Raw genomic sequence first — 26024 nt, forward strand, 5'->3', positions numbered from 1 at the left:
GTGTTAGTGTAGTCTCCTTGTCCGTGTAGTCTCAGTTTGTCAGTGTAGTCTCCGCGTGTCAGTGCAGTCTCAGTGTGTCAGTGTAGTCTCAGTGTGTCAGTGTAGTCTCAGTGTGTTAGGGTAGTCTCCGCGTGTCAGTGTAGTCTCAGTGTGTCAGTGTAGTCTCAGTGTGTCAGTGTAGTCTCAGTGTGTCAGTGTAGTATCCATGTGTCAGTGCAGTCTCAGTGTGTCAGTGTAGTCTCCGTGTCAGTGTAGTCTCCATGTGTCAGTGTAGTCTCAGTGTGTCAGTGTAGTCTTCGCGTGTCAGTATAGTCTCAGTGTGTCTGTGTAGTCTCCGTGTCAGTGTAGTATCCATGTGTCAGTGCAGTCTCAGTGTGTCAGTGTAGTCTCCGTTTCAGTGTAGTCTCCATGTGTCAGTGTAGTCTCAGTGTATCAGTGTAGTCTCAGTGTGTCAGTGTAGTCTCAGTGTGTCAGTGTAGTCAGTGTGTCAGTGTAGTCTCAGTGTGTCAGTGTAGTCTCAGTGTGTCATTGTAGTCTCAGTGTGTCAGTGTAGTCTCAGTGTGTCAGTGTAGTCTCAGTGTGTCAGTGTAGTCTCAGTGTGTTAGTGTAGTCTCCTTGTCAGTGTAGTCTCAGTTTGTCAGTGTAGTCTCCGCGTGTCAGTGCAGTCTCAGTGTGTCAGTGTAGTCTCAGTGTGTCAGTGTAGTCTCAGTGTGTTAGTGTAGTCTCTGTGTGTCAGTGTAGTCTCAGTGTGTCAGTGTAGTCTCAGTGTGTCAGTGTAGTCTCAGTGTGTTAGTGTAGTCTCCGCAGTGTGTCAGTGTAGTCTCTGTGTGTCAGTGTAGTCTCAGTGTGTCAGTGTAGTCTCAGTGTGTCAGTGTAGTATCCATGTGTCAGTGCAGTCTCAGTGTGTCAGTGTAGTCTCCGTGTCAGTGTAGTCTCCATGTGTCAGTGTAGTCTCAGTGTGTCAGTGTAGTCTTCGCGTGTCAGTGTAGTCTCAGTGTGTCAGTGTAGTCTCAGTGTGTCAGTGTAGTCTCCGTGTCAGTGTAGTATCCATGTGTCAGTGCAGTCTCAGTGTGTCAGTGTAGTCTCCGTTTCAGTGTAGTCTCCATGTGTCAGTGTAGTCTCAGTGTGTCAGTGTAGTCTCAGTGTGTCAGTGTAGTCAGTGTGTCAGTGTAGTCTCAGTGTGTCAGTGTAGTCTCAGTGTGTCAGTGTAGTCTCAGTGTGTCAGTGTAGTCTCAGTGTGTCACTGTAGTTTCAGTGTGTCACTGTAGTCTCAGTGTGTCACTGTAGTCTCAGTGTGTCAGTGTAGTCTCAGTGTGTCAGTGTAGGCTCCATTTGTCAGTGTAGTCTCAGCGTGTCAGTGTAGGCTCCATGTGTCAGGGTAGTCTCCATGTGTCAGTGTAGTCTCAGTGTGTCAGTGTAGTCTCCGTGTGTCAGTGTCGTCTCAGTGTGTCAGTGTAGTCTCAGTGTGTCAGTGTAGTCTCAGTGTGTCAGTGTAGTCTCAGTGTGTCAGTGTAGTCTCAGTGTGTCAGTGTAGTCTCCACGTGTCAGTGCAGTCTCAGTGTGTCAGTGTAGTCTCAGTGTGTCAATGTAGTCTCCGCGTGTCAGTGTAGTCTCAGTGTCAGTGTAGTATCCATGTGTCAGTGCAGTCTCATTGTGTCAGTGTAGTCTCCGTGTCAGTGTAGTCTCCATGTGTCAGTGTAGTCTCAGTGTGTCAGTGTAGTCTCAGTGTGTCAGTGTAGTCAGTGTGTCAGTGTAGTCTCAGTGTGTCAGTGTTGTCTCAGTGTGTCAGTGTAGTCTCAGTGTGTCACTGTAATCTCAGTGTGTCACTGTAGTCTCAGTGTGTCAGTGTAGTCTCAGTGTGTCAGTGTTGTCTCAGTGTGTCAGTGTAGTCTCCGTGTCAGTGTAGTCTCCATGTGTCAGTGTAGCCTCAGTGTGTCAGTGTAGTCTCAGTGTGTCAGTGTAGTCAGTGTGTCAGTGTAGTCTCAGTGTGTCAGTGTTGTCTCAGTGTGTCAGTGTAGTCTCAGTGTGTCAGTGTAGTCTCAGTGTGTCAGTGTAGTCTCAGTGTGTCACTGTAGTCTCAGTGTGTCAGTGTAGTCTCAGTGTGTCAGTGTTGTCTCAGTGTGTCAGTGTAGTCTCAGTGTGTCAGTGTTGTGTCAGTGTAGTCTCAGTGTGTGAGTGTAGTCTTAGTTTGTCAGTGTAGTCTCAGTGTGTCATTGTAGTCTCAGTGTGTCAGTGTAGTCTCAGTGTGCCAGTGTAGTCTCAGTGTGTCAGTGTAGTCTCTGTGTGTCAGTGTTGTCTCAGTGTGTCAGTGTAGTCTCAGTGTGTCAGTGTTGTGTCAGTGTAGTCTCAGTGTGTGAGTGTAGTCTCAGTGTGTCAGTGTAGTCTCAGTGTGTCAGTGTAGTCTCAGTGTGCCAGTGTAGTCTCAGTGTGTCAGTGTAGTCTCAGTGTGTCAGTGTTGTCTCAGTGTGATATGTGTATGTGTATGCATGCTTGCACGTCTCCTATCCATGTTATTAAGCTCGTTACACACTACAATATTTTTGGTAACACACTAAACAAATTTCTTTGTACGACATCCCAATGTTCGTAGGAAGTTTTGGGACTCATTGTGTATAGTGTTAATATTAATTCTCTCTGTCTCAACATGATGTGGGAGGCAATGTGGGTGTAAATGGAATACTGTGTACCCACTAATCAAATCAAATCAAATGTATTCATAAAGCCCTTTTTACATCAGCTGATGTCACAAAGTGCTATACAGAAACCCAGCCTTATACTACAAACAGCAGCAATGCAGGTGTAGAAGCACGGTGGCTAGGAAAAACTCCCTAGAAAGGCTGCAACCTAGGAACAAACCTAGAGACGAAGCAGGCTTTGAGGGGTGTCCTCTTCTGGCTGTGTCGGTGGAGATTAAATGATTGCATGGCCGTTAAGGCCAGATACTTCTTCAAGATGTTCAAATGTTCATAGATGACCAGCAGGGTCAACTAATAATCCCAGTGGTTGTAGAAGTGGTTGTCAGCACCTTATAAGTAAATGTCAGTGTACTTTTCAGTGTACTTTTTCAGTCAAATCAAGTGTTATTGGTTGCATACACATATTTAGCAGATGTTATTGTGGTTGTAGTGAAACACTTGTGTTCTTAGCTCCAAAAGTGCAGTAGTGCAAGCTTAATGATGAGTTTGGAGGGTACTATGGTGTTGAAGGCTGAGCTATAGTCAATGAACAGCATTATTACATAGGTATTCCTCTTGTCCAGATGGGATTGTGCAGTGGGATGGCGATTGCATCGTCTGTGGATCTATTGGGGCTGTATGCAAATTGAAGTGGGTCTACGGTGTCAGGTAAGGTAGAGGTGATATGATCCTTAACTAGCCTCTCAAAGCACTACCAAGCGATAGTGCTACCAAGCGATAGTCATTTAGTTCAGTACAGGAACAATGGTGGACATCTTGAAGCAAGTGGGGACAGCAGACTGGGATAGGGAGAGATTGAATATGTCCATAAACACTCCAGCCATGTGTCAGTATAGTCTCCATGTGTCGGTGTAGTCTCAGTGTGTCAGTGTAGTTTTAAGAGGTGCGGCTGCATCTAGGGTATTACGCAAGGTTAAATGCTCGGTTAGATGGTTATGTAAGGTGCCTCGCTAGGAGGTGGGTGCAAGAGTCAGGAGCAGGAGAGCACTGAGGTCCAAATAGAAAATATTTATTTGGAAGTCCCAAAACACACAAAACTGGTCGGGAAACAAACCCAACGAAGGCGCCCAACAAAACAGGAAGTCGAAGTGACAACAGGAGGAAAAACGATCTACTCCTAAATAATTCACAACGGCACAAACGACCGTGAGAATAGCCTGTGGCGCAATCTAGCACACGCCCCAAACAAACACAGAAAACACCAGCATGCAATGAGGTTAATAAACCAACAGAAATTAACTCAATGGAACACAGGTGTAAGAAACAAGACAGAACCAAACGAAAAAGACACATGGATCAGTGGTAGGTAGTAGGCAGGCGACGACGACCGCCGAGCACCTCCCGAACAGGGAGAGGAGCCACCCTCGGTGGAAATCGCGTGTTAGGTTAACTGTTAAATCGTGACAGGTTAACTGTTAAGTCGTGACAGGTTAACTGTTAAGTCGTGACAGGTTAACTGTTTTTCGTACTCCAACATAATTGGGTAGGTGGAGGGAGTCTGGAAGGGCATCTAGGAATCTTTGGGTTGTCCGACAATTTATAGTGCTGCTTTTGATAATCCTTGTCTGGGGTCTGAGCAGATTTGTTGCGATTGCAAATGTAATAAAATGGTGGTCTGATAGTCCAGTATTATCAGGAAGAACATTTAGATCCACAATATTTATTCCACTAACTAGCTTTAGCTCACTTAATGAAAGTTTCAGAGAATAGCAAACAGCATTATAGAGCACTGTGCCTCTGGAGTCAGTTACCAGTCATATCGCAATTTGAATCAAATCTCATCTTCCTAACACAACCCTCAGTAGACTGGCTGCCTATCTAGATTCAACAGTGTTGTACACTGCCTTTTTCTGTTCTTTATCTCTGTTTCTATGTATCTCTCTCTCTCTTCTCTCTTCTCTCTTACGCTCTCTCTCCCGCGCTCACTGCCTCACTCTCTCTCACTCTCTCTCACACTCTCTCTCACTTTATCACCAGGGTGGCAGGGTAGCCTAGTGGTTAGAGTGTTGGACTAGTAACCGAAAGGTTGGAAGTTCAAATCCTCAAGCTGACAAGGTACAAATCTGTCTCTCTGCCCCTGAACAGGTAGTTAACCCACTCATTGAAAATAAGAATTTATTCTTAACTGACTTGCCTAGTGAAAACAAGAAAAAATCAATTTAAAATAATTATCTCACTCTGCCTATATTTCTCTTCTCTCACTTTCTTTATCTTTGAATGTCTTCAAAGAGTGCTTGAATACAACAATCAAACAATTACTTGGCGTTTATTTCTATAGTGCTTTTTAATACATACAGTACTAATGCTATAAAGAATAATACATGTTCATGACAGGGTAATACCCCGTGTTCTACCGTGTTCTACCGTGTTCTACCCTGTTCTAGCGTGTTCTAGTCTCTTACTAAAATCAATAACCTAATATACATGATCAAACATTCGCAAGATAATATATTTGTTTGTAAAGGTTACATACTCAATTAACACGTGTAGAGTACTGTATGTATGAACATAGCCTAATCTCTATGATAGTCTTAATGTAGCTAAACTCATTTTAAAACTACAATAAAGACTTTCATCTACCTTCCTCCCTTTCTCCCTCCTCCTCACTTCCCTCCCTCCTCCTCTACTTCCCTCCCTCCTCCTCTACTTACCTCCCTCCTCCTCTACTTCCCTCCCTCCTCCTCTACTTCCCTCCCTCCCCCTCTACTTCCCTCCCTCCTCCTCTACTTCCCTCCCCCTCTACTTCCCTCCCCCTCTACTTCCCTCCCTCCTCCTCTACTTCCCTCCCCCCCTCTACTTCCCTCCCTCCCCCTCTACTTCCCTCCCTCCTCCTCTACTTCCCTCCCTCCCCCTCTACTTCCCTCCCTCCTCCTCTACGTCCCTCCCTCCCCCTCTACTTCCCTCCCTCCTCCTCTACTTCCCTCCCTCCCCCTCTACTTCCCTCCCTCCTTCTCTACTTCCCTCCCTCCCCCTCTACTTCCCTCCCTCCTCCTCTACTTCCCTCCCTCCCCCTCTACTTCCCTCCCTCCTCCTCTACTTCCCTCCCTCCCCCTCTACTTCCCTCCCTCCTCCTCTACTTCCCTCCCTCCTCCTCTACTTCCCTCCCTCCTCCTCTACTTTCCTCCCTCCTTCTCTACTTCCCTCCCTCTTCCTCTACTTCCCTCCCTCCTCCTCTACTTCCCTCCCTCCTCCTCTACTTCCCTCCCTCCCCCTCTACTTCCCTCCCTCCTCCTCTACTTCCCTCCCCCTCTACTTCCCTCCCTCCTCCTCTACTTCCCTCCCTCCTCCTCTATTTCCCTCCCCCCCTCTACTTCCCTCCCTCCCCCTCTACTTCCCTCCCTCCTCCTCTACTTCCCTCCCTCCCCCTCTACTTCCCTCCCTCCTCCTCTACTTCCCTCCCTCCCCCTCTACTTCCCTCCCTCCTCCTCTACTTCCCTCCCTCCCCCTCTACTTCCCTCCCTCCTTCTCTACTTCCCTCCCTCCCCCTCTACTTCCCTCCCTCCTCCTCTACTTCCCTCCCTCCCCCTCTACTTCCCTCCCTCCTCCTCTACTTCCCTCCCTCCCCCTCTACTTCCCTCCCTCCTCCTCTACTTCCCTCCCTCCTCCTCTACTTCCCTCCCTCCTCCTCTACTTCCCTCCCTCCTCCTCTACTTCCCTCCCTCCTCCTCTACTTCCCTCCCTCCTCCTCTACTTCCCTCCCTCCCCCTCTACTTCCCTCCCCCTCCTCTACTTCCCTCCCTCCTTCTCTACTTCCCTCCCTCCCCCTCTACTTCCCTCCCTCCTCCTCTATTTCTCTCCCACCTCTTCTACTTCCCTCCCTCTTCCTCTACTTCCCTCCCTCCTCCTCTACTTCCCTCCCTCCCCCTCTACTTCCCTCCCTCCTCCTCTACTTCCCTCCCTCCTCCTCTACTTCCCTCCCTCCCCCTCTACTTCCCTCCATCCTCCTCTACTTCCCTCCCTCCTCCTCTACTTCTCTCCCACCTCGTCCATCTCTTCCAGGTTCAAGACGCAGTGCGCTGTCGGATGGGGGGATGTAAAGACGACAGTGAGAACTCACCGGACTCATGCAAGAACGGACAGGTGCAGATCATGGTGAATAATATTCCATTTCATCCCTTATTAGACCCATAACCACTGCTAGCCTGGTTCCTGATCAGTTTGTGCTGTCTTGCTAACTCCTGGGACCAGGCTACTTAACCACTGCTGGCCTGGTCCCTGATCAGTTTGTGCTGTCTTGCCTACTCCTGGGACCAGGCTACTTAACCACTGCTAGCCTGGTCCCTGATCAGTTTGTGCTGTCTTACCTACTCCTGGGACCAGGCTACTTAACCACTGTTAGCCTGGTCCCTGATCAGTTTGTTCTGTCTTGCCAACTCCTGGGACCAGGCTACTTAACCACTGCTAGCCTGGTCCCTGATCAGTTTGTGCTGTCTTGCCAACTCCTGGGACCAGGCTACTTAACCACTGCTAGCCTGGTCCCTGATCAGTTTGTGCTGTCTTGCCTACTCCTGGGACCACGCTACATACAGATGAATGATCTTTATTTGAGCCAGGTTGCTACAGCAGGAAAGTAATCCTGAAGCAAGAGGATATGTGAATTACCGTGTGGATTATAATTAATGGACATATTTTGTAGGAGTTGACACATTTTTAATTGGGAAAATTAATTAATTTTTAAAGTGGAAATTACAAACTTGAGGAGCCTTTTTAAATGTGAAATATACTATTACTCTGCCTTTCCTGTAGTGCAGGAAAATCCCTGCAACAACAAGATGATCGAATTAAGTTACAGCATCTGTAACCACTGCTAACCTCATCCCTGATCAGTTTGTGCTGTCTCGCTAACTCCTGGGACCAGGCTACTTAACCACTCCTGGCCTGGTCCCTGATCAGTTTGTGCTGTCAGGCTACATAACCACATCCTGCTGGTCCTAAAACGTCTCTGTTTCTGTTCTCCAAATTCTGCTCTTCACTAACTATATTAATGCCCAATCCCAAATTGACCACATCTCCTTGTGGGGTTCTGAGAGGATTTGACAGGTGTTGATTTGGGATTGGGAATCCTAACCCCATCATTTGTTCAGTCCCTCCTAAAGATATTTTATAATCCCACCTGTAATTTGTTGTTTTCATATTTTCATTTCATATTTTTATTAACATGGCAGTCAGTGCGGCAGGTTGGTTCACCCCAAATGAAAGCCCTCATCATTATGCACAGGGCGTGTAAGGTAAAGCTCACATAAGGTTATACATAAGGTTACTTTGTCCAAAATCATGCTAATAGCATTGTAAATCATAAAGACATGAAGTGCCTCCCAATGTCAACCAGGTCACAACGCTCTGCAATATTCATTAGTTATAGAAGTTCCTACGTTGAACCCTCCATCCCCTTGGATTTTGTTATTCACACAGTCATTTACTGTAGTGTTTTGGTCTCTTGAATGGACCTCTAGGAAGGTTAGGAGGCTGAAGCTTCACCTTAGATTACCTATACCAGCAACAACACAAATGCAAAGTTGTTTAAAGTGTAGTGTTGAGGAGGAATGGATGGGTTGGTTTCATAACTGTTGGGTCCAGAGGTTTTCGTTGCTGTTTTTCCTGGTCACATCACAGTTAACAAGTAGAGATGTACTTGTCTTTTAAATCCATGGTCTGACAATAAACTCATCTCAATCCACTTGAAGTAATGATTAGGCTTTTTGATTAATATCAAAAGCAGTCATATCAAATGAATTGGTGAATCCAAAGTGTTTCCAACAGCCATTTTACAAATAGCATAATCCTGAATTAATCCCTCTCTCCAAAAGGCTCAAGGTGACTGAGTGCATAGGGAAAAGTTTTCTTGAACCCATTTGCCATAAAGCCTTCAAAAACCTGTCATAGCCATGATACACTATATTTACAAAATTATGTGGACACCCCTTCAAATTAGTGGATTCGGCTATTTCAGCTAACACTGTAAATGACAGATGTATAAAATCGAACACACAGCCATGCAATCTCCTTAGACAAACATTGGCAGTAGAATGACCTTACTGAAGAGCTCAGTGACTTTCAATGTGGCACAGTCATAGGATGCCACCTTTCCAACAAGTCAGTTCGTCAAATACAAAAATGTCTGCCCCTGTCAACTGTAAGTGTTGTTATTGTGAAGTGGAAACATCTAGGAGAAAGCAACGTCAGCACAAGAAGTGTTCATCATGAGCTTATTGAAATGGGTTTCCATGGCCAAGCAGACACACACATGCCTAAGATCACCATGCGCAATGCAAAGCGTTGACTGGAGTAAGGTGAAGCTCACCGCCATTGGACTCTGGAGCAGTGGAAATGCCTTCTCTGGAGTGATGAATCATGCTTCACCATGTGGAACTCCGACGGATGAATCTGGGTTCGGCAGATGACAGGAGAACACTACCTGCCCTAATGCATTCTACCAACTGTAAAGTTTGGTGGTGGAGGAATAATGGTCTGGGGCTATTTTTTGTTACAATGAAGGGAAATCTTAACACTACAGCATACAATGACATTCTAGACGATTCTGTGCTTCCAACTTTGTGGCAACAGTTTGGGGAAGGACCATTCCTGTTTCAGCATGACAATACACCGTGTACAAAGGGAGATCCATACATAAATGGTTTGTTGAGATCTGAGTGGAAGAACTTGACTGGCCTGCACAGAGCCATGATCTAAACCCCATATAACACCTTTTGGATGAATTAGAATGCCTACTGTGAGCCAGGCCTAAACACCCAACCTCACTAATGCTCTTGTGGCCGAATCGAAGCAAGTCCCTGCAGCAATGTTCCAACATCTAGTGAAAAGCCTTCCTAGAAGAGTGGAGGCTGTTATAGCAGCAAATGGGGGGACCAACTCCGTAGTAATGCTCATGATTTTGGAATTAGATGTTCGACGAGCAGGTGTCCACATACTTTTGGTAGTGTATGACATAACAGCCATAAAAGTATTAAGTAGGCCTTGTGAAAAGTGTTACCATAAACTCACTAGAGAGGATAGGAGGACATCTTGAGAGATAGGAGTACATTTTGAGATGATAGGTGTACATTTTGAGAAGATAAGAGGACATAATGAGTAGATAGGAGGACATATTGAAAAGATAGGAGGATGTTGAGAAGATAGGAGGACATATTGAGATGATAGTAGGACACTGAGAAGATAGGAGGACATATTGAGAAGAAAGGATATCTTGAGATCAGTCTTCAGACTAGAGTACATGTTAAATGAGATGAACCACCATTAAACCATTATGGTAGTTAGTTTGGACTGGCTTGGTCCTTCCCATTCTCCCCTCTATTGTCCTGTCCTCCACTTCCCCTCTCTCATCTCTCCTCCTCTCACATCTCTTCTTCATCCCAGCATCAGAAGTGTCAGAACGTGTCCTACTGCGGGCAGCAGTGTGGCTCTCTGCGCTACAGCACTAGCACTGCTGGCACTGGAGCTTCTCTCTGCCCATCATCGTCATGCCACCAACAGTCACCATACCCGCCATTATGCCACCCTCACCAGGGCTTCCAACGTAGCTGCCAACAAGGCTGTTACCACAGCCTGCCTCACAACTACCACATGAACCATGAACACATGAACTACGCACTCAACCACACCCTCAACCACGCCTATAACCACGCCCACAACCATGGACAAAACCACAAGTACCTCAACAGCAAATCAGTACGTCCACCAGAGTAGATAGCTGCTGTGCCTTCTGTGTCCTAAAGTAGCCAATATATACGTAGCAGTGTAGTAAAGTTATTATGTGGTAGAAAAGTACATTATCCACAAAGGTTTCCAGCAATGGTTCCCAAACTGTGGATATACCCCCTTGTGGTCTAGGAAATGTCTTTCCATTTATTTAATATAAATGGTATTAGCCTGCAAAACATTACAAATCATGTTTTATTATGGTCCGTTGGGGGGAAAGTTTGGAAACCACAGAGCTGCACAGTAGATTAGTGACAGCAAGTTTTCATAGTTTTAGCTGTTTTAGCTCCAGGTAGAGCTGGTGTTAGGTAGAGCTGGTGTCAGGTTTGGCTACCAGCTAAAGTTGTTTTATGGTGGTGTTTTTATATCTATATAGATGTGGTTTTATATCTATATAGATGTGTTTTTAGATTACGTTTTGGGCTCCAAATGTTATTCTGTTCTTGCATATTTTCCAATGATAATTCAGCCGGTTGTGTTTTGGGTTATCTTGTGCTTCCAGTGTTGGCTGAACACAGGGCTAATGTGAATGCCCTCCTCAAAAACGTCTGGACAAAGTTTGTAATGATGCTGACGGTTAACCTGACTTACTTTCTACACTCAGCCTGTGTGTACGTGTGTGGGTGTGCGTACATACATGCTAAGATGAGGGAGATTGAGATATGGAGAGAGTGAGAGAGAAAGAGAGAGAGAGAGAGAGAGAGAGAGAGAGAGAGACAGAGAGAGGGAGACAGAGAGAGATAGAGAGCGAGCGAGGTGAGATGAGAGTCTAAATCCTCATTTGTCCGTTTAGGCGAGAGCCATTTGTGCAGCTGTGTGATTTGCGTACTAAGAGCTTTCCTCTCCTCTGAGACGTGTATTCATTCTCTCCCTCTGACTTTCCCTTTCAAATGTTCTCTTTCTCTTTCTGTCCCTCTATTTATCTCTCTTTCTTTCTCTCCCTCTGTCTTTCTCTCTCTTTCTCTTTAACTCTCCCCTTCTCTCTGCCTTTCCCCTCCCTCCATCTTCTTCCATGTCTTGGTATTTTGGGGTATTTTGTTAGGATCCCCATTAGCTGTTACAAAAGCAGCAGCTACTCTTCCTGGGGTCCACATCTATCTCTTACTCCCTCTTCTTCTCTCTCTTTCACTTTCCCTCCCTCCCTCCCTCCCCCCTCCCTGCCCCCCTCTCTGTCGTGCCCAAAATGCTTTATACTTTAATATCCAAACAAAGGCTTTTGTGAGTGGGTTCCGTGGAGGACGCTAGGCGGATTGTTGCTGTGGGGAGAGAGGAGAAGAGAGAGTGTAGAGGCCTGGGTCTGCATGGCAATGTGGTGCAACGTTCATTTCACTTTCAAGTTTGAGAGGTTTGCAGGGAGGCCATTTTGGAATGGAACACTGGAACTGTGCCTCATTGAATCCAAGCAATCCGTTTGTGTGGTGCTGTTTGTGTGGTGCTGTTTGTGTGGTGCTGTTTGTGTTGGATCTTTTACAAAGTAATTTGTTCGAGCCAATCAAAGTTGAGGGGAAATTATTTCTTGAAGGTTACAAAAGACAAGCTGATGGAAACAAGAGCAGGAGGCATTATAGTAGGTAGAGGTGGTGTTAGGTTTGGAAACAGAAAGGTAGAGCTGGTGTTAGGTTTGGAAACAGAAAGGTAGAGCTGGTGTTAGGTAGAGCTGGTGTTAGGTAGAGCTGGTGTTAGGTAGAGCTGGTGTTAGGTAGAGCTGGTGTTAGGTTTGGAAACAGAAAGGTAGAGCTGGTGTTAGGTAGAGCTGGTGTTAGGTTTGGAGACAGAAAGGTAGAGCTGGTGTTAGGTTTGGAAACAGAAAGGTAGAGCTGGTGTTAGGTAGAGCTGGTGTTAGGTAGAGCTGGTGTTAGGTTTGGAAACAGAAAGGTAGAGCTGGTGTTAGGTAGAGCTGGTGTTAGGTAGAGCTGGTGTTAGGTTTGGAAACAGAAAGGTATAGCTGGTGTTAGGTTTTGGAAACAGAAAGGTAGAGCTGGTGTTAGGTAGAGCTGGTGTTAGGTAGAGCTGGTGTTAGGTAGAGCTGGTGTTAGGTTTGGAAACAGAAAGGTAGAGCTGGTGTTAGGTAGAGCTGGTGTTAGGTAGAGCTGGTGTTAGGTTTGGAGACAGAAAGGTAGAGCTGGTGTTAGGTTTGGAAACAGAAAGGTAGAGCTTGTGTTAGGTTTGGAAACAGAAAGGTATAGCTGGTGTTAGGTTTGGAAACAGAAAGGTAGAGCTGGTGTTAGGTAGAGCTGGTGTTAGGTAGAGCTGGTGTTAGGTAGAGCTGGTGTTAGGTTTGGAAACAGAAAGGTATAGCTGGTGTTAGGTTTGGAAACAGAAAGGTATAGCTGGTGTTAGGTAGAGCTGGTGTTAGGTAGAGCTGGTGTTAGGTTTGGAGACAGAAAGGTAGAGCTGGTGTTAGGTTTGGAAACAGAAAGGTAGAGCTTGTGTTAGGTTTGGAAACAGAAAGGTAGAGCTGGTGTTAGGTTTGGAAACAGAAAGGTAGAGCTTGTGTTAGGTTTGGAAACAGAAAGGTAGAGCTGGTGTTAGGTTTGGAAACAGAAAGGTAGAGCTTGTGTTAGGTTTGGAAACAGAAAGGTAGAGCTGGTGTTAGGTAGAGCTGGTGTTAGGTAGAGCTTGTGTTAGGTTTGGAAACAGAAAGGTAGAGCTGGTGTTAGGTTTGGCAACAGAAAGGTAGAGCTGGTGTTAGGTTTGGAAACAGAAAGGTAGAGCTGGTGTTAGGTTTGTAAACAGAAAGGTAGAGCTTGTGTTAGGTTTGTAAACAGAAAGGTAGAGCTTGTGTTAGGTTTGGAAACAGAAAGGTAGAGCTGGTGTTAGGTAGAGCTGGTGTTAGGTAGAGCTGGTGTTAGGTTTGGAAACAGAAAGGTATAGCTGGTGTTAGGTTTGGAAACAGAAAGGTATAGCTGGTGTTAGGTAGAGCTGGTGTTAGGTAGAGCTGGTGTTAGGTAGAGCTTGTGTTAGGTTTGGAAACAGAAAGGTAGAGCTGGTGTTAGGTTTGGAAACAGAAAGGTATAGCTGGTGTTAGGTTTGGAAACAGAAAGGTAGAGCTGGTGTTAGGTAGAGCTGGTGTTAGGTAGAGCTGGTGTTAGGTTTGGAAACAGAAAGGTAGAGCTGGTGTTAGGTTTGGAAACAGAAAGGTAGAGCTGGTGTTAGGTAGAGCTGGTGTTAGGTAGAGCTGGTGTTAGGTAGAGCTGGTGTTAGGTAGAGCTGGTGTTAGGTTTGGAAACAGAAAGGTATAGCTGGTGTTAGGTTTGGAAACAGAAAGGTATAGCTGGTGTTAGGTAGAGCTGGTGTTAGGTAGAGCTGGTGTTAGGTAGAGCTGGTGTTAGGTAGAGCTGGTGTTAGGTTTGGAAACAGAAAGGTAGAGCTGGTGTTAGGTAGAGCTGGTGTTAGGTAGAGCTGGTGTTAGGTTTGGAAACAGAAAGGTAGAGCTGGTGTTAGGTTTGGAAACAGAAAGGTAGAGCTTGTGTTAGGTTTGGAAACAGAAAGGTAGAGCTGGTGTTAGGTTTGGAAACAGAAAGGTATAGCTGGTGTTAGGTTTGGAAACAGAAAGGTAGAGCTGGTGTTAGGTAGAGCTGGTGTTAGGTAGAGCTGGTGTTAGGTAGAGCTGGTGTTAGGTTTGGAAACAGAAAGGTATAGCTGGTGTTAGGTTTGGAAACAGAAAGGTGGAGGTAGTGTTATTGGTCCGGCATCTTCCGGGTTTGGCCGGGTTAGTCCGTCATCGTAAAATAAGAATTGAGAATTTAACTGACTTGCCAGTTAAATAAAGCTTAAATTAACAACAACAAATCTTATGTAGCACCATTAGAAAGATGTAATCTAACATCTCTATCTCTAAATCATCATCTTAGTCTCTAAATCATCATCTGTAAAGAAATGTAATGTCTCTAAATCATCATTTGTAGGACCATTATAAAGGTGTATTCTAACTGTGTATTATTATGTTATTTTCATCTTTCATCATCTGTAGGATCATTAGAAAGGTGTATTCTAACATCTCTGTCTCTAAATCATCATCTGTAGGACCATTAGAAAGGTGTATTCTAACATCTCTGTCTCTAAATCATCATCTGTAGGACCATCAGAAAGGCGTAATCTAACATCTCTGTCTCTAAATCATCATTTGTAGGACCATTATAAAGGTGTATTCTAACTGTGTATTATTATGTTATTTTCATCTTTCAAAAGCACTTCTCCTCTCATCTTCAGTCATCTTCAGTCATTTCTGTTTCATCTGTGAGGGTCTTCCCCTGTTTGCTAGGGCTGTCTGGCTTCAATATGGCTGTCTGGCATCAATATGCAATGGAAATTAATCGCTGTCTCTTGATGTTGTGTTAGTTGGAATAGAATATTAGACTGTATTATTCTGTTTCCCAATGTTGCCCCAAAACCATACTATAACTATTACACACACACACACACACACACACACACACACACACACACACACACACACACACACACACACACACACACACACACTGCTGTGTAACTGTCTCTCTTCTGCCCCATGCTCTCTGCCAGTCGGACTTTGAAAAAGATGTGGACCTGGCATGTCAAACAGGTAGGATCTCTCTCTCCATCTCTCTCTCTCACTCTCACTCTCCATCTCACTCTCTCTCTCACTCCATCTCTCTCTTCTCTCTCTCTCTCTCTCTCTCTCTCTCTCTCTCTCTCTCTCTCTCTCTCTCTCACTCCATCTCTCTCTCTCTCTCGCTCTCTCTCTCTCACTCATCTCTCTCTCGCTCTCTCTCTCACTCCATCTCTCTCTCTCTCCATCTCTCTCTCTCTCTATCTCTCTCACCCCTTCTCTCTCTCTCTTTCTCTCTCCCTCTATCTCTCTCTCCCCCTTTCTCTCTCTCCCTCTCTTGCTCACTTTCCATCTCTCTCTTTCTCCTTCTCTCGCCCCTTTCGCGCTCTCTCTCTCTCTCTCTCTATCTCTCTCTATCTCTCTCACCCCTTCTCTCTCTTTCTCTCTCCCTTTCTTGCTTCCCTCTCTCTCTATCTCGCTCCCCCCTCTCTATCTCTCACTCCCCCTTCTATCTCTTTCTCTCTCTCTCTCTCTCTCTCTCTCCCCCTTTCTCTCTCCCCCTCTCTCGCTCACTTTCCATCTCTCTCTTTCTCCTTCTCTCGCCCCTTTCGCTCTCTCCCTCTCTCTCCCTCTCTCTATCACACTCTTTTGTATCAGTCTAACATGCTGTCAATGTGCCCATGGGGAGCACTACGCTGTAGCTAAGGCTTGCTTGTCTGAATGTAAATGCAGTGATGGGAACAATTGAGTCTCGGAATTCAATCATGAGCGGTACTATTTTGCCCTGTCAATCACACTGATTTCATCCAATGGGATCTCTCCGACTTGAAGGAATTAATCTGTTATTGGCTGAGCTCGGTAGCCCTTGAATCAGTTCAGAGCCGCAATGTTCCCCATCACTGGAATTTAGATGTGTGTGTCTGTGTGTGCGTGTGTGCGTCTGTGTGTGTCTGTGTGTGTGTGTGTGTGTGTGTGTGTGTGTGGGTGATGTATGTAACACTGTGGACGTAAATTAACACCCAGCCATGCTTACTTTCCCCCCTCCACCCTTGCAGAGAGAGGACACCCATGTAAGTCTGGCACCAGCCTGACCCTCATAACACAGTCAATCACTAATGGCCCAACTCTAATTTGAGATCTACATCAAACTCCTGACTCAAACTTTCATGCAAATCTTGTAGGACGTGAAACGCTGCAGGGATGCAGTATTTTGTGTTTGTAGATTTAAGGTGGTCTCTGATTGAAGGCCCTGTTCATTAGAACAACGGAGTATTGTACTCCCTGACGAAGGCTATGCCAAGAATGTTCTCTGATTTAGTTCTATCGAACACGCTATTGTAGTAATATAATGTAATAACACGCACATTATTCTCCCTTGATTCTTCTTCTTTTATCTCTCATTAACATCAATACACAGAAACTGTATGAAACTTTGAGCTACTTACCGATGTACTTGCAGATTGTCCTAAGTTAATTGTGGCCCAGCAGTGACCACTCTAAACTCTGACGCTGTGTGCATGTAATTCAGCATGACTGTGTGACTGCGAGGTGAGACCCATGGTGGTACACCTTCGGACTGCATTCAATCAAAAAAACATTTACTGGATTGATTGAATGTGGCCCATTGAGTGACCATATTCAATCTGACCGGTATAAACCTGATTTGGTGACCAGGTTAGCATAAATGTGTTATTAATATGTATGCAGGGTTAAACATGTTGCTCTAGTCCAGGGGTGGGCATCTCCAGTCCTCCAGGGTCTGGTTGGCGTCACACTTTGTCTCCATTCCTAGCAAACACAGCTGATAAATCAAATTCAATTCTAAACTGAAGATCCTGATTAGGTCATTATTGGAGGCAGGTGTGTTAGCTGGGGCTGGGGCACCAATCAGGCCCTGGAGGACTGGCGTTGCCCATCCCTTGTCTAGTTGAACTGGTGTTCTGACTATATACAGTAGGCCATGGTATTCTGACCTTGTATGTCTGTCTGTTGCAATGACTAAGGCTACGCCTCAAATTACACCCTATTCCTAAGTGCACTACTTTGATTAGACGACCAAAACAAACAAGTGCACTATACAGGAACAGGATGTAAATCTTATATTTGGCCTTATTTGTTTAGATGTTGACTCTTACCAGTTAGTCATATATTGTAGTTGGGTATTTTAGAAGTGTCTTCATCCCTTTGTTTGTTCACTACACTAAAAATCTGAAAATGAAAAGGACAACCACAACATTCTCTACGTTTCATTGTGGTCTCAGTACAAGAAAAATCTCATCCTACCTTGCTGTTGGTCTCAGGACACACACACACCCACACACACACACACACACACACCCACACACACACCCACACACACACACATACACACACCCACACACACACCCACACACACACACATACAATATAAAGCAATCTGTCACAACTAGACAGGGAATAATGAGTTCCCATAGTGGCCATGTGATGGAATGGAAGGCCACAGCAGGGGGTTATCCAGGTCCATTTCATTTGGAGCCAACTGCATTTTACACAATGTCACTGACTATGTCCCAAAATGGCTCTACTATTGACCTGAGCCCTATGGGCCCTGGTCAAAAGTAGTGCACTAAACAAGGGATAGGGTGTCATGTGGGACAGAGATACTCTCTCATACATCTTATCAACTAGCCAAACCGCCTCTATCTACAGTATATACTGTGTGAGAATAGCTGAGGGCCACAGTGTCAGGAACAAAGCTCACCTCTGCAGAGTCACCCCTACCACAGGACCGGGAGTCTAGAGAGAGTTTTCTGTCTTCATTCCAGTATATTTCAAGGATTGTCTGCATATATGATGAATTGGTCTGCTTTGTGTCATGTTTTGTTGCTGTTTTTTAAATTGTATTAATTCCACAGGTGTCTATTATATTAAAACCATGTCAGGAGGCTCAATGCATATATGCCTCTCTCTCTCTCTCTCTCTCTCTCTCTCTCTCTCTCTCTCTCTCTCTCTCTCTCTCTCTCTCTCTCTCTCTCTCTCTCTGTCTGGTCATACTATTTTTATACCATCTTACCTATTTTAACAATTTTTTTCATGTACTGTATTGTAAGTTCACTATATATGCCTCAAACTCTTCTTCATATCCCTTTATCCTGCTCTCTATATCTATCTTTCTCTCTATCTCTATCCTGCACTCTATCTCTATTCTGCTCTCTATCTCCATCCTGATCTATATCTATTCTGCTCTCTATCTCTATCCTGATCTATCTCTATTCTGTTCTCTATCCTGCTCTCTATCTCTATCCTGATCTATATCTATTCTGTTCTCTATCCTGCTCTCTATCTCTATTCTGCTCTATATATATTCTGTTCTCTATCTCTATTCTGCTCTCTATCTCTATTCCGCTCTATATATATTCTGTTCTCTATCTCTATTCTGCTCTCTATCTCTATTCTGCTCTATATATATTCTGTTCTCTATCTCTATTCTGCTCTCTATCTCTATCCTGCTCTGTATATATTCGGTTCTCTATCTCTATTCTGCTCTCTATCTCTATCCTGCTCTATATATATTCTGCTCTCTCTCTCTATCCTGCTCTATATATATACTGCTCTTTATCTCTATTCTGCTCTATATGTATTCTGCTCTCTATCTCTATCCTGCTCTATATATATTCTGTTCTCTATCTCTATCCTGCTCTATATATATTTGGTTCTCTATCTCTATTATGCTCTCTATCTATATCCTGCTCTATATATATACTGCTCTCTATCTCTATCCTGATCTATATCTATTCTGTTCTCTATCCTGCTCTCTATCTCTATCCTGATCTATATCTATTCTGTTCTCTTTCCTGCTCTCTATCTCTATCCTGCTCTATATATATTCTGCTCTCTATCTCTATCCTGCTCTATATCTATTCTGCTCTCTATCTCTATCCTGCTCTCTCTAAATTCTGTTCTCAATCTCTATTCTGCTCTCTATCTCTATTCTGTTCTGCTCTCTTTCTTTTCTGCTCTGCTCTCTATCTCTATTCTGCTCTCTATCTCTTCTCTTCTCTATATATTCTGCTCTCTATCTCTATCCTGCTCTATATCTATTCTGCTCTCTATCTCCATCCTGCTCTCTATCTCTATCCTGCTCTCTCTAAATTCTGCTCTCAATCTCTATTCTGCGCGCTATCTCTATTCTGCTCTCTATCTCTATTCTGCTCTGTATCTCTATCCTGATCTATATCCTGCTCTCTATCTCTATCCTGCTCTGTATCTCTATTCTGCTCTCTATCTCTATTCTGCTCCCTTTCTCTATTCTACTCTCTATCACTATTCTCTTCTCTATCTCTATTCTGCTCTCTATCCTGCTCTCTATCTCTATCCTGCTCTCTATCACTATTCTGCTCTCTATTTCTATTCTGTTCTGCTCTCTCTCTTTTCTGCTCTGTATCTCTGTCTCTATTCTGCTCTCTATCTCTAAATTCTGCTCTCTATCTCTATTCTGCTCTCTATCTCTATTCTGTTCTCTATCTATTCTGCTTTATATCTCTATTCTGCTCCCATCCTCTATTCTGCTCTCTATCTCTATTCTGTTCTCCATTTATATTCTGCTCCCATCCTCTATTCTGCTCTCTATCTCTATTCTGTTCTCCATCTATATTCTGCTCTTTATCCCCACCTCCTTTCCCCTCTCTCCCCTCCTCCTCTCTCCTCTCACTCTCTCCCTCCAGTCATCTTCAAGGAAGTTAACACCTGCAACCCAGCAACCATCACCGGGACCCTCTCCCGTATCTCCCTTGATGAAGAGGATGACCCCAAGCTGGCGGCCCACCAGGAGGGGGGCCTAGGGGTCAACTTCAGCTCCCTCCCTGGAAACATCCCCCCTCCCAACCTACTCGTCCAGGTGAGGGACCGATTGGGTGGATGGATGGATGGATGGATAAATGGGCAGACGGGCGATGGGATTAAATGCAAAACAAATCTACTCACAGAATCAAATGTAGTTTCATTTAATTTCGTTTAACCAGTGTGCAGTACATTTGCATAGACCCTCCCTCTCAGGCATGTTGGGTCATTAGGGGCGGCAGGTAGAGTAGCGGTTAGAGAGTCAACTCAGAGGGTTGCCAGTTCGAATCCCGGGTCCAATGGGAAAAATCTGTCGGGACGTGAGCTGGCAACCGGAGGGTTGCTGGTATGAAATCCTAGATGCCATTGACTGCTGTTGTTCCCTTGAGCAAGGCACTTAACCCCCACAACAACAGCTCCCTGGGCGCCGAGTATGGCAGCCCCCCACACCACTCCAAAACCTTTATATATATACAGAGCATTCGGAAAGTATTTAGACATCTTGACTTGTTCCACATTATGTTACGTTACAGCATTATTCTAAAATGGATTACATTGTTTTGTTTTATTCATCAACATCCCATAATGAAAAAGCAAAAACAGGTGTTTTGCAAATTTACAGAAAATAAACAACTGAAATATCACATTTACATAAGTATTCAGACCGTTTACTCAGTACTTTGCTGAAGCACCTTTGGCAGCGATTATAGCCTCGTGTCTTCTTGGGTATGACACTACAAGCTTGGCACACCTGCATTTGGGGAGTTTCTCTCATTCTTCTCTGCAGATCATCTCAAGCTCTGTCAGATTGAATGGGGAGCGTTGCTTCACAGCTTTTTTCAGGTGTCTCCAGAGATGTTCGATTGGGTTCTAGTCTGGGATCTCGCTGGGCCACTCAAGGACATTCAGAGACTTGTCCCGAATCCACTCCTGCGTTGTCTTGGCTGTGTGCTATGGGTCATTGTCCTGTTGGAAGGTGAACCGTTGTCCCAGTCTGAGGTCCGGAGCTCTCTGGAGTAGGTTTTCAACCTGTTTGGGAAAGGCATGCCGCTAGCGGGACTCCTCGACAACATCCGGTGAAATTGCAGAGCGCCGAATTCAAATGTAATTACTATAATTATTTAACATTCATGAAAATACAAGTGTAATACATCAAAATAAGTCTTAACTTGTTGTTAATCCAGCTGCCATGTCAGATTTAAAAAATGTTTTACGGCTAAAGCAAACCATTCGATTATCTAAGGACAGCGCCCTGCTTACCAACACATGAAAAACGTATTTCAACCAGGCAAGTACGACACAAAAGTCAGAAATAGTGATGTAAAAAATGCCTTACCTTTGATGATTTTCTTCTGTTGGCACTCAAAAAGGTCCCAGTTACATCACAAATGGTCATTTTGTTCGATAATGTCCTTCTTTATATCCATAAAAAATCAGTTTAGTTGACGCAGTCAATAATCCATCCAGTTTCCCTCCATCAATGAATCCCAAACATTAGTAATAAACTTTTCCAAACAAGTCAAACAATGTTTATAATCAAAAACCTTAGGTATCCTAATACACAAATAAACTATCAAATTTAAGACGGAGAATAGCATGTTCAATACCGGAGATAAATAAGAAAGAACGCGCTTTCCTCCACGCGCTTGGAAACACTACAGCCAAAATGGGAGCCACCTAGAAAAACTACAATTTCTGGGTAATTTTTCAAAAAAACAGCCTGAAACTCTTTCTAAAGACTGTTGACATCTACCAATTATATGCATATCCTAGCTTCTGGGCCTGATAACAGGCAGTTTACATTGGGCACGCTTTTCATCCGGATATGAAAATACTGCCACCTATCCCAAATAAGTTTTAAGGATCTCTCTGTAATTTGCTATGTTCATCTTTCCCTCTATCCTGACTAGTCTCCCAGTCCCTGTCGCTGAAAAACATCCCCACAGCATTATGCTGCCACCACCATGCTACTCCATAGGGATGGTGCCAGGATTCCTCCAGATGTGACGCTTGGCATTCAGGCCAAAGAGTTCAATCTTGGTTTCATCAGAACAGAGAATCGTGTTTCTTAATCTGAGAGTAATTTGGTGCCTTTTGGCAAACTCCAAGCGTGCTGTCATGTGCCTTTTATAGAGAGGTAGCTTCCGTTTGGCCACTTTACCATAAAGGCCTCATTGGTGGAGTGCTGCAGAGATTGTTGTCCTTCTGGAAGGTTCTCTCATCTCCACAGAGGAACTCTGTACCTCTGCCAGAGTGACCATCGAGTTCTTGGTCATCTCCTTGACCAAGGTCCTTCTCCCCAGATTGCTCAATTTGGCCAGGCGGCCAGCTCTAGGAAGAGTCTTCCAAACGTCTTCCATTTAAGAATGATGAAGACCACTGTTCCTGGGGACCTTCAATGCTGTAGAAGTGTTTGGTACCCTTCCCCACATCTGTGCCTCAACACAAGCCTGTCTCGGAGCACTACGGACAATTCCTTTGACGTCATGACTTGTTTTTTTCTCTGGCATTGTCACGATCATCATTGTCACGAAATGACCAGACCAAGGTGCAGCGTGATAAGCGTACATTCCTTTATTTTTAAATGTCGCCAACAAAACAATAAACAACAAAACGAACGTGAAGCTCTGTAAGGCCATACATGCCACTAACAAAGACAACAACCCACAAATGAGAAAAGGAAAAAAGGCTGCCTAAGTTTGATTCCCAATCATACCCTGCCAAAAACAAAGAACCAGAAAGCATAGACTTTCCCACCCGAGTCACACCCTGACCAAACAAACATAGAGAATAAAAGGATCTCTACGGTCAGGGTGTGACAGGCATGCACTGTTAACTGTGGGACCTTATATAGACAGGTGTGTTCCTTTCCAAATCATGTCCAATCAATTGAATTTACAGCGTGGACTCCAATCAAGTTTTAGAAACATCTCATGGATGATCAATGGAAAAAGGATACACCTGAGCTCAATATTGAGTCTCATAGCAAAGGGTCTAAAAACGTATGTAAATTAGGTAAATCTGTTTTTGCTTTGTGATTATGGGCTATTGTGTGTAGATTGCTGAGGATATAAATATATTTTTTATCCATTTTAGAATACAGCTGTAACTTAACAAAATATGGAAAAAAAGTCAAGAGGTCTGAATACTTTTCAAATGCACTGTATGTCTGTCTTTTGGAGTGGTTGGGTTTTAAAGGTGTGTCAATTTTCAATTGGTCCTGTACATTGACCAATAAAGTTATCTTAATCTTACAATTGTTTTTACCAGAAATGTAAAACTGCTCTCTATCCTGCTCTCTATCTCTATCCTGCTCTCTCTCACTATTCTGCTCTCTATCTCTATTCTGTTCTGCTCTCTCTCTAAAACACTATACAGCAAAGAGCTGTATAGTGATATCAACGCTAACTAATCTATATTGTCTTTAGTGATAGATACTCTTACATAAAAGTATGCTATCTAGAACCTAAAAGGGTTCTTTGTCTGTCTCCATACGAGAACCCTTTGAAACTATTTTTGATTCCAGGTAGAACCTGTTTGATTCCAAGTAGAACCCTTTTGGCTTCCATATCAAAACTCTTTCCACAGAGGGTTCTACATGGAACCCAAAAGTGTTCTGCTATGGGGACAGGCGAAGAACCCTTTTGGAACCCTTTTTTCAAAGAGTGTATTTAGTGATATCAGTGATAATATCTGTAGTGTATTTAGTGATGTCAGTGATAATATCTGTAGTGTATTTAGTGATATCAGTGATAATATCTGTAGTGTATTTAGTGATATCAGTAATAATATCTGTAGTGTATTTAGTGATATCAGTGATAATATCTGTAGTGTATTTAGTGATATCAGTGATAATATCTGTAGTGTATTTAGTGATATCAGTAATAATATCTGTAGTGTATTTAGTGATATCAGTGATAATATCTGTAGTGTATTTAGTGATATCAGTGATAATATCTGTAGTGTATTTAGTGATATCAGTGATAATATCTGTAGTGTATTTAGTGATATCAGTGATAATATCTGTAGTGTATTTAGTGATATCAGTGATAATATCTGTAGTGTATTTAGTGATATCAGTGATAATATCTGTAGTGTATTTAGTGATATCAGTGATAATATCTGTAGTGTATTTAGTGATATCAGTGATAATATCTGTAGTGTATTTAGTGATGACTCCTTAATATGAGTTTCCCCGTCTCACCATGCAGGTGCCCCCGCTAGGTGTTCTGAACGAGCTGAGTGACACCACTGTGAAAAAGGAGGTGAACGTGGAGCAGCAAATGCACCAGGGGAACCCCAGGAACACGGCGCCTGTCTACCTGTGCACTGAGAGCGGGATGGGCTGGTCTCGACCGCCCCCTCCTCCTAACACTCTGGATGGACCTTGTGGGGGAGGGGAGGGGGACTATATGGTGTTACCCCGTAGGACGGTCAGTTTAAAACCCCCTCTGCCCCCAGGTCTGGGTCTGGGGCTGGGGGGTGAGGACAAGCCGCTAAACATCGCAGTGGACGACCCTCCCTTCCCCCCGCCCCCATCGCCCATGACCCTTCACCCGGCAGAGAGCGAGGCCTACCCAGCTGACTTCATCTCCCCCGGCGACCACAACATAAACATCGGCATGAACATGAACCGCTCTTACGGGACGCTCAAGCAGCTCCCCGTGCACGGGAGTCAAGGTCCCCAGGGCCACATGCACGCTCCGGGCGTCCACGTACATGGGGGCCACATGCATGACTACGGGCACTCGCTGAAGCCTGGCCAGAGACCATCGGTGAGGCAGATTCTAACAGGAGGGGGAGGCGCGGTGGAGCGCAACCGGACCCTGCCACGCAACCTGGGCAGCACCAACACTAACACCAGCCTCTCCGCTGGCTCCCTGGAGGTAAAGAGAGAGGGGTGGAGGGACGGGAGGAGAGTGTTTACAACCAGGTTGTATGACAGCTAGCATCAGTCTCTCTGCTAGCTGAAAGGGGGTGATGGAGGGAACAGAATGGATGATGGGAGGAGAAGGAGCACCAGATACAAACACTCACTCCGCTCTCCATACACACGTTGTCCAGATACAAGGTTAACCAAAACCCATGACAGAAAGATCACACACCAATCTTTCTCAAATACACACTGTGTGTTATTATAGGGCTGAACGCGCTTATTGTTGAAACGTAGTGATTTCCTATATAGTCATGTCCCAGGGGTGATATTAGCAGAGAAAGAAGATGGGTATGAACAATAAACCAGGGAATTGAATGGTGATTTATCTGTGGAATGCACTGTGATCCAGGTCTGTCAGAAGTCTGTGTGTGAGCCGTTTGTGTGTACTTGTGTGTACGTGTGTGTATGTGTGTGTATGTGTGTGTGTACGTGTGTGTACGTGTGTGTCCGTGTGTGTCCGTGTGTGTATGTGTGTGTACGTGTGTGTATGTGTGTGTACATGTGTGTGTGTGTGTGTGTGTGTACTTGTGTGTATGTGTGTGTATGTGTGTGTATGTGTGTGTACATACACACATGTGTGTGTACTTGTGTGTATGTGTGTGTCTGTGTGTGTGCGTGTATGTGTGCTGGCGCTCGCTCTAGTGGCAATATAACCAGTAGTCAGGGGATTCCCAAACTTGGACCTGGGGACTTTTCCCAGACACTGCACAGCTGATTCAAAAAATCAACTAATCAATGAGCTTTGATAATTTGAATAAGCTGTGTAGTGTTAGGGCAAAAACCCAAACACACCCCTTAGGGGACCCAGGACTGAATTGGGGAAACACTGCTCTCGTCTGTTATGTGTGTGTGCATGAGAACGGAATGCTGTTCAGAAATTATTTCTCATTATGGGATATAAAGATGTCTACATTCATGCAGATTGGTAAACACACACACACACACACTTTTGTGTCTATAATCACCCTTCCGGCCTACAAGGAGGCAGAGCAGATGGGGTGACAGGGACAGGAGAAGTGGGGATACCTAGTTAGTTGCACAACTGAATGCATTCAACTGAAATGTGTCTTACACATTTAACCCAACCCTTCTGAATCAGAGATGTCAAGAGGGCTGCCTTAATTGACATCCACGGCGCCCGGGGAACAGTGGGTTAACTGCCTTGTTCAGGGGCATAACAACAGATTTTTACCTTGTCAGCTCAGGGATTCGATCCAGCAACCTTTCGGTTACTGGCCCAACGCTCCTACCCACCAGACTACTTGCCGCCCGCAGGGAGTACCCCTTCAGAGTGTCTGTGTGCACACCTTAATTACACACACAC

General features: G+C 44.6%; 1 protein-coding gene across 1 annotated transcript in view; it reads left to right on the plus strand.

Moving 5' to 3' along the window:
- Positions 1-26024, plus strand: part of LOC139391896 (adhesion G protein-coupled receptor B2-like) — a 253496-nt gene that overhangs the window by 190972 nt on the left and 36500 nt on the right. Inside the window, exons 24-29 of the mRNA XM_071139514.1 lie at positions 6696-6788; positions 10077-10382; positions 14940-14979; positions 16002-16016; positions 19650-19822; positions 23976-24650. Coding sequence (XP_070995615.1) covers positions 6696-6788; positions 10077-10382; positions 14940-14979; positions 16002-16016; positions 19650-19822; positions 23976-24650 — 1302 coding nt within the window. The remainder of the gene's footprint in view (positions 1-6695; positions 6789-10076; positions 10383-14939; positions 14980-16001; positions 16017-19649; positions 19823-23975; positions 24651-26024) is intronic.

Source organism: Oncorhynchus clarkii, chromosome 32, assembly GCF_045791955.1.
Source record: "Oncorhynchus clarkii lewisi isolate Uvic-CL-2024 chromosome 32, UVic_Ocla_1.0, whole genome shotgun sequence".
NCBI lineage: Eukaryota > Metazoa > Chordata > Actinopteri > Salmoniformes > Salmonidae > Oncorhynchus > Oncorhynchus clarkii.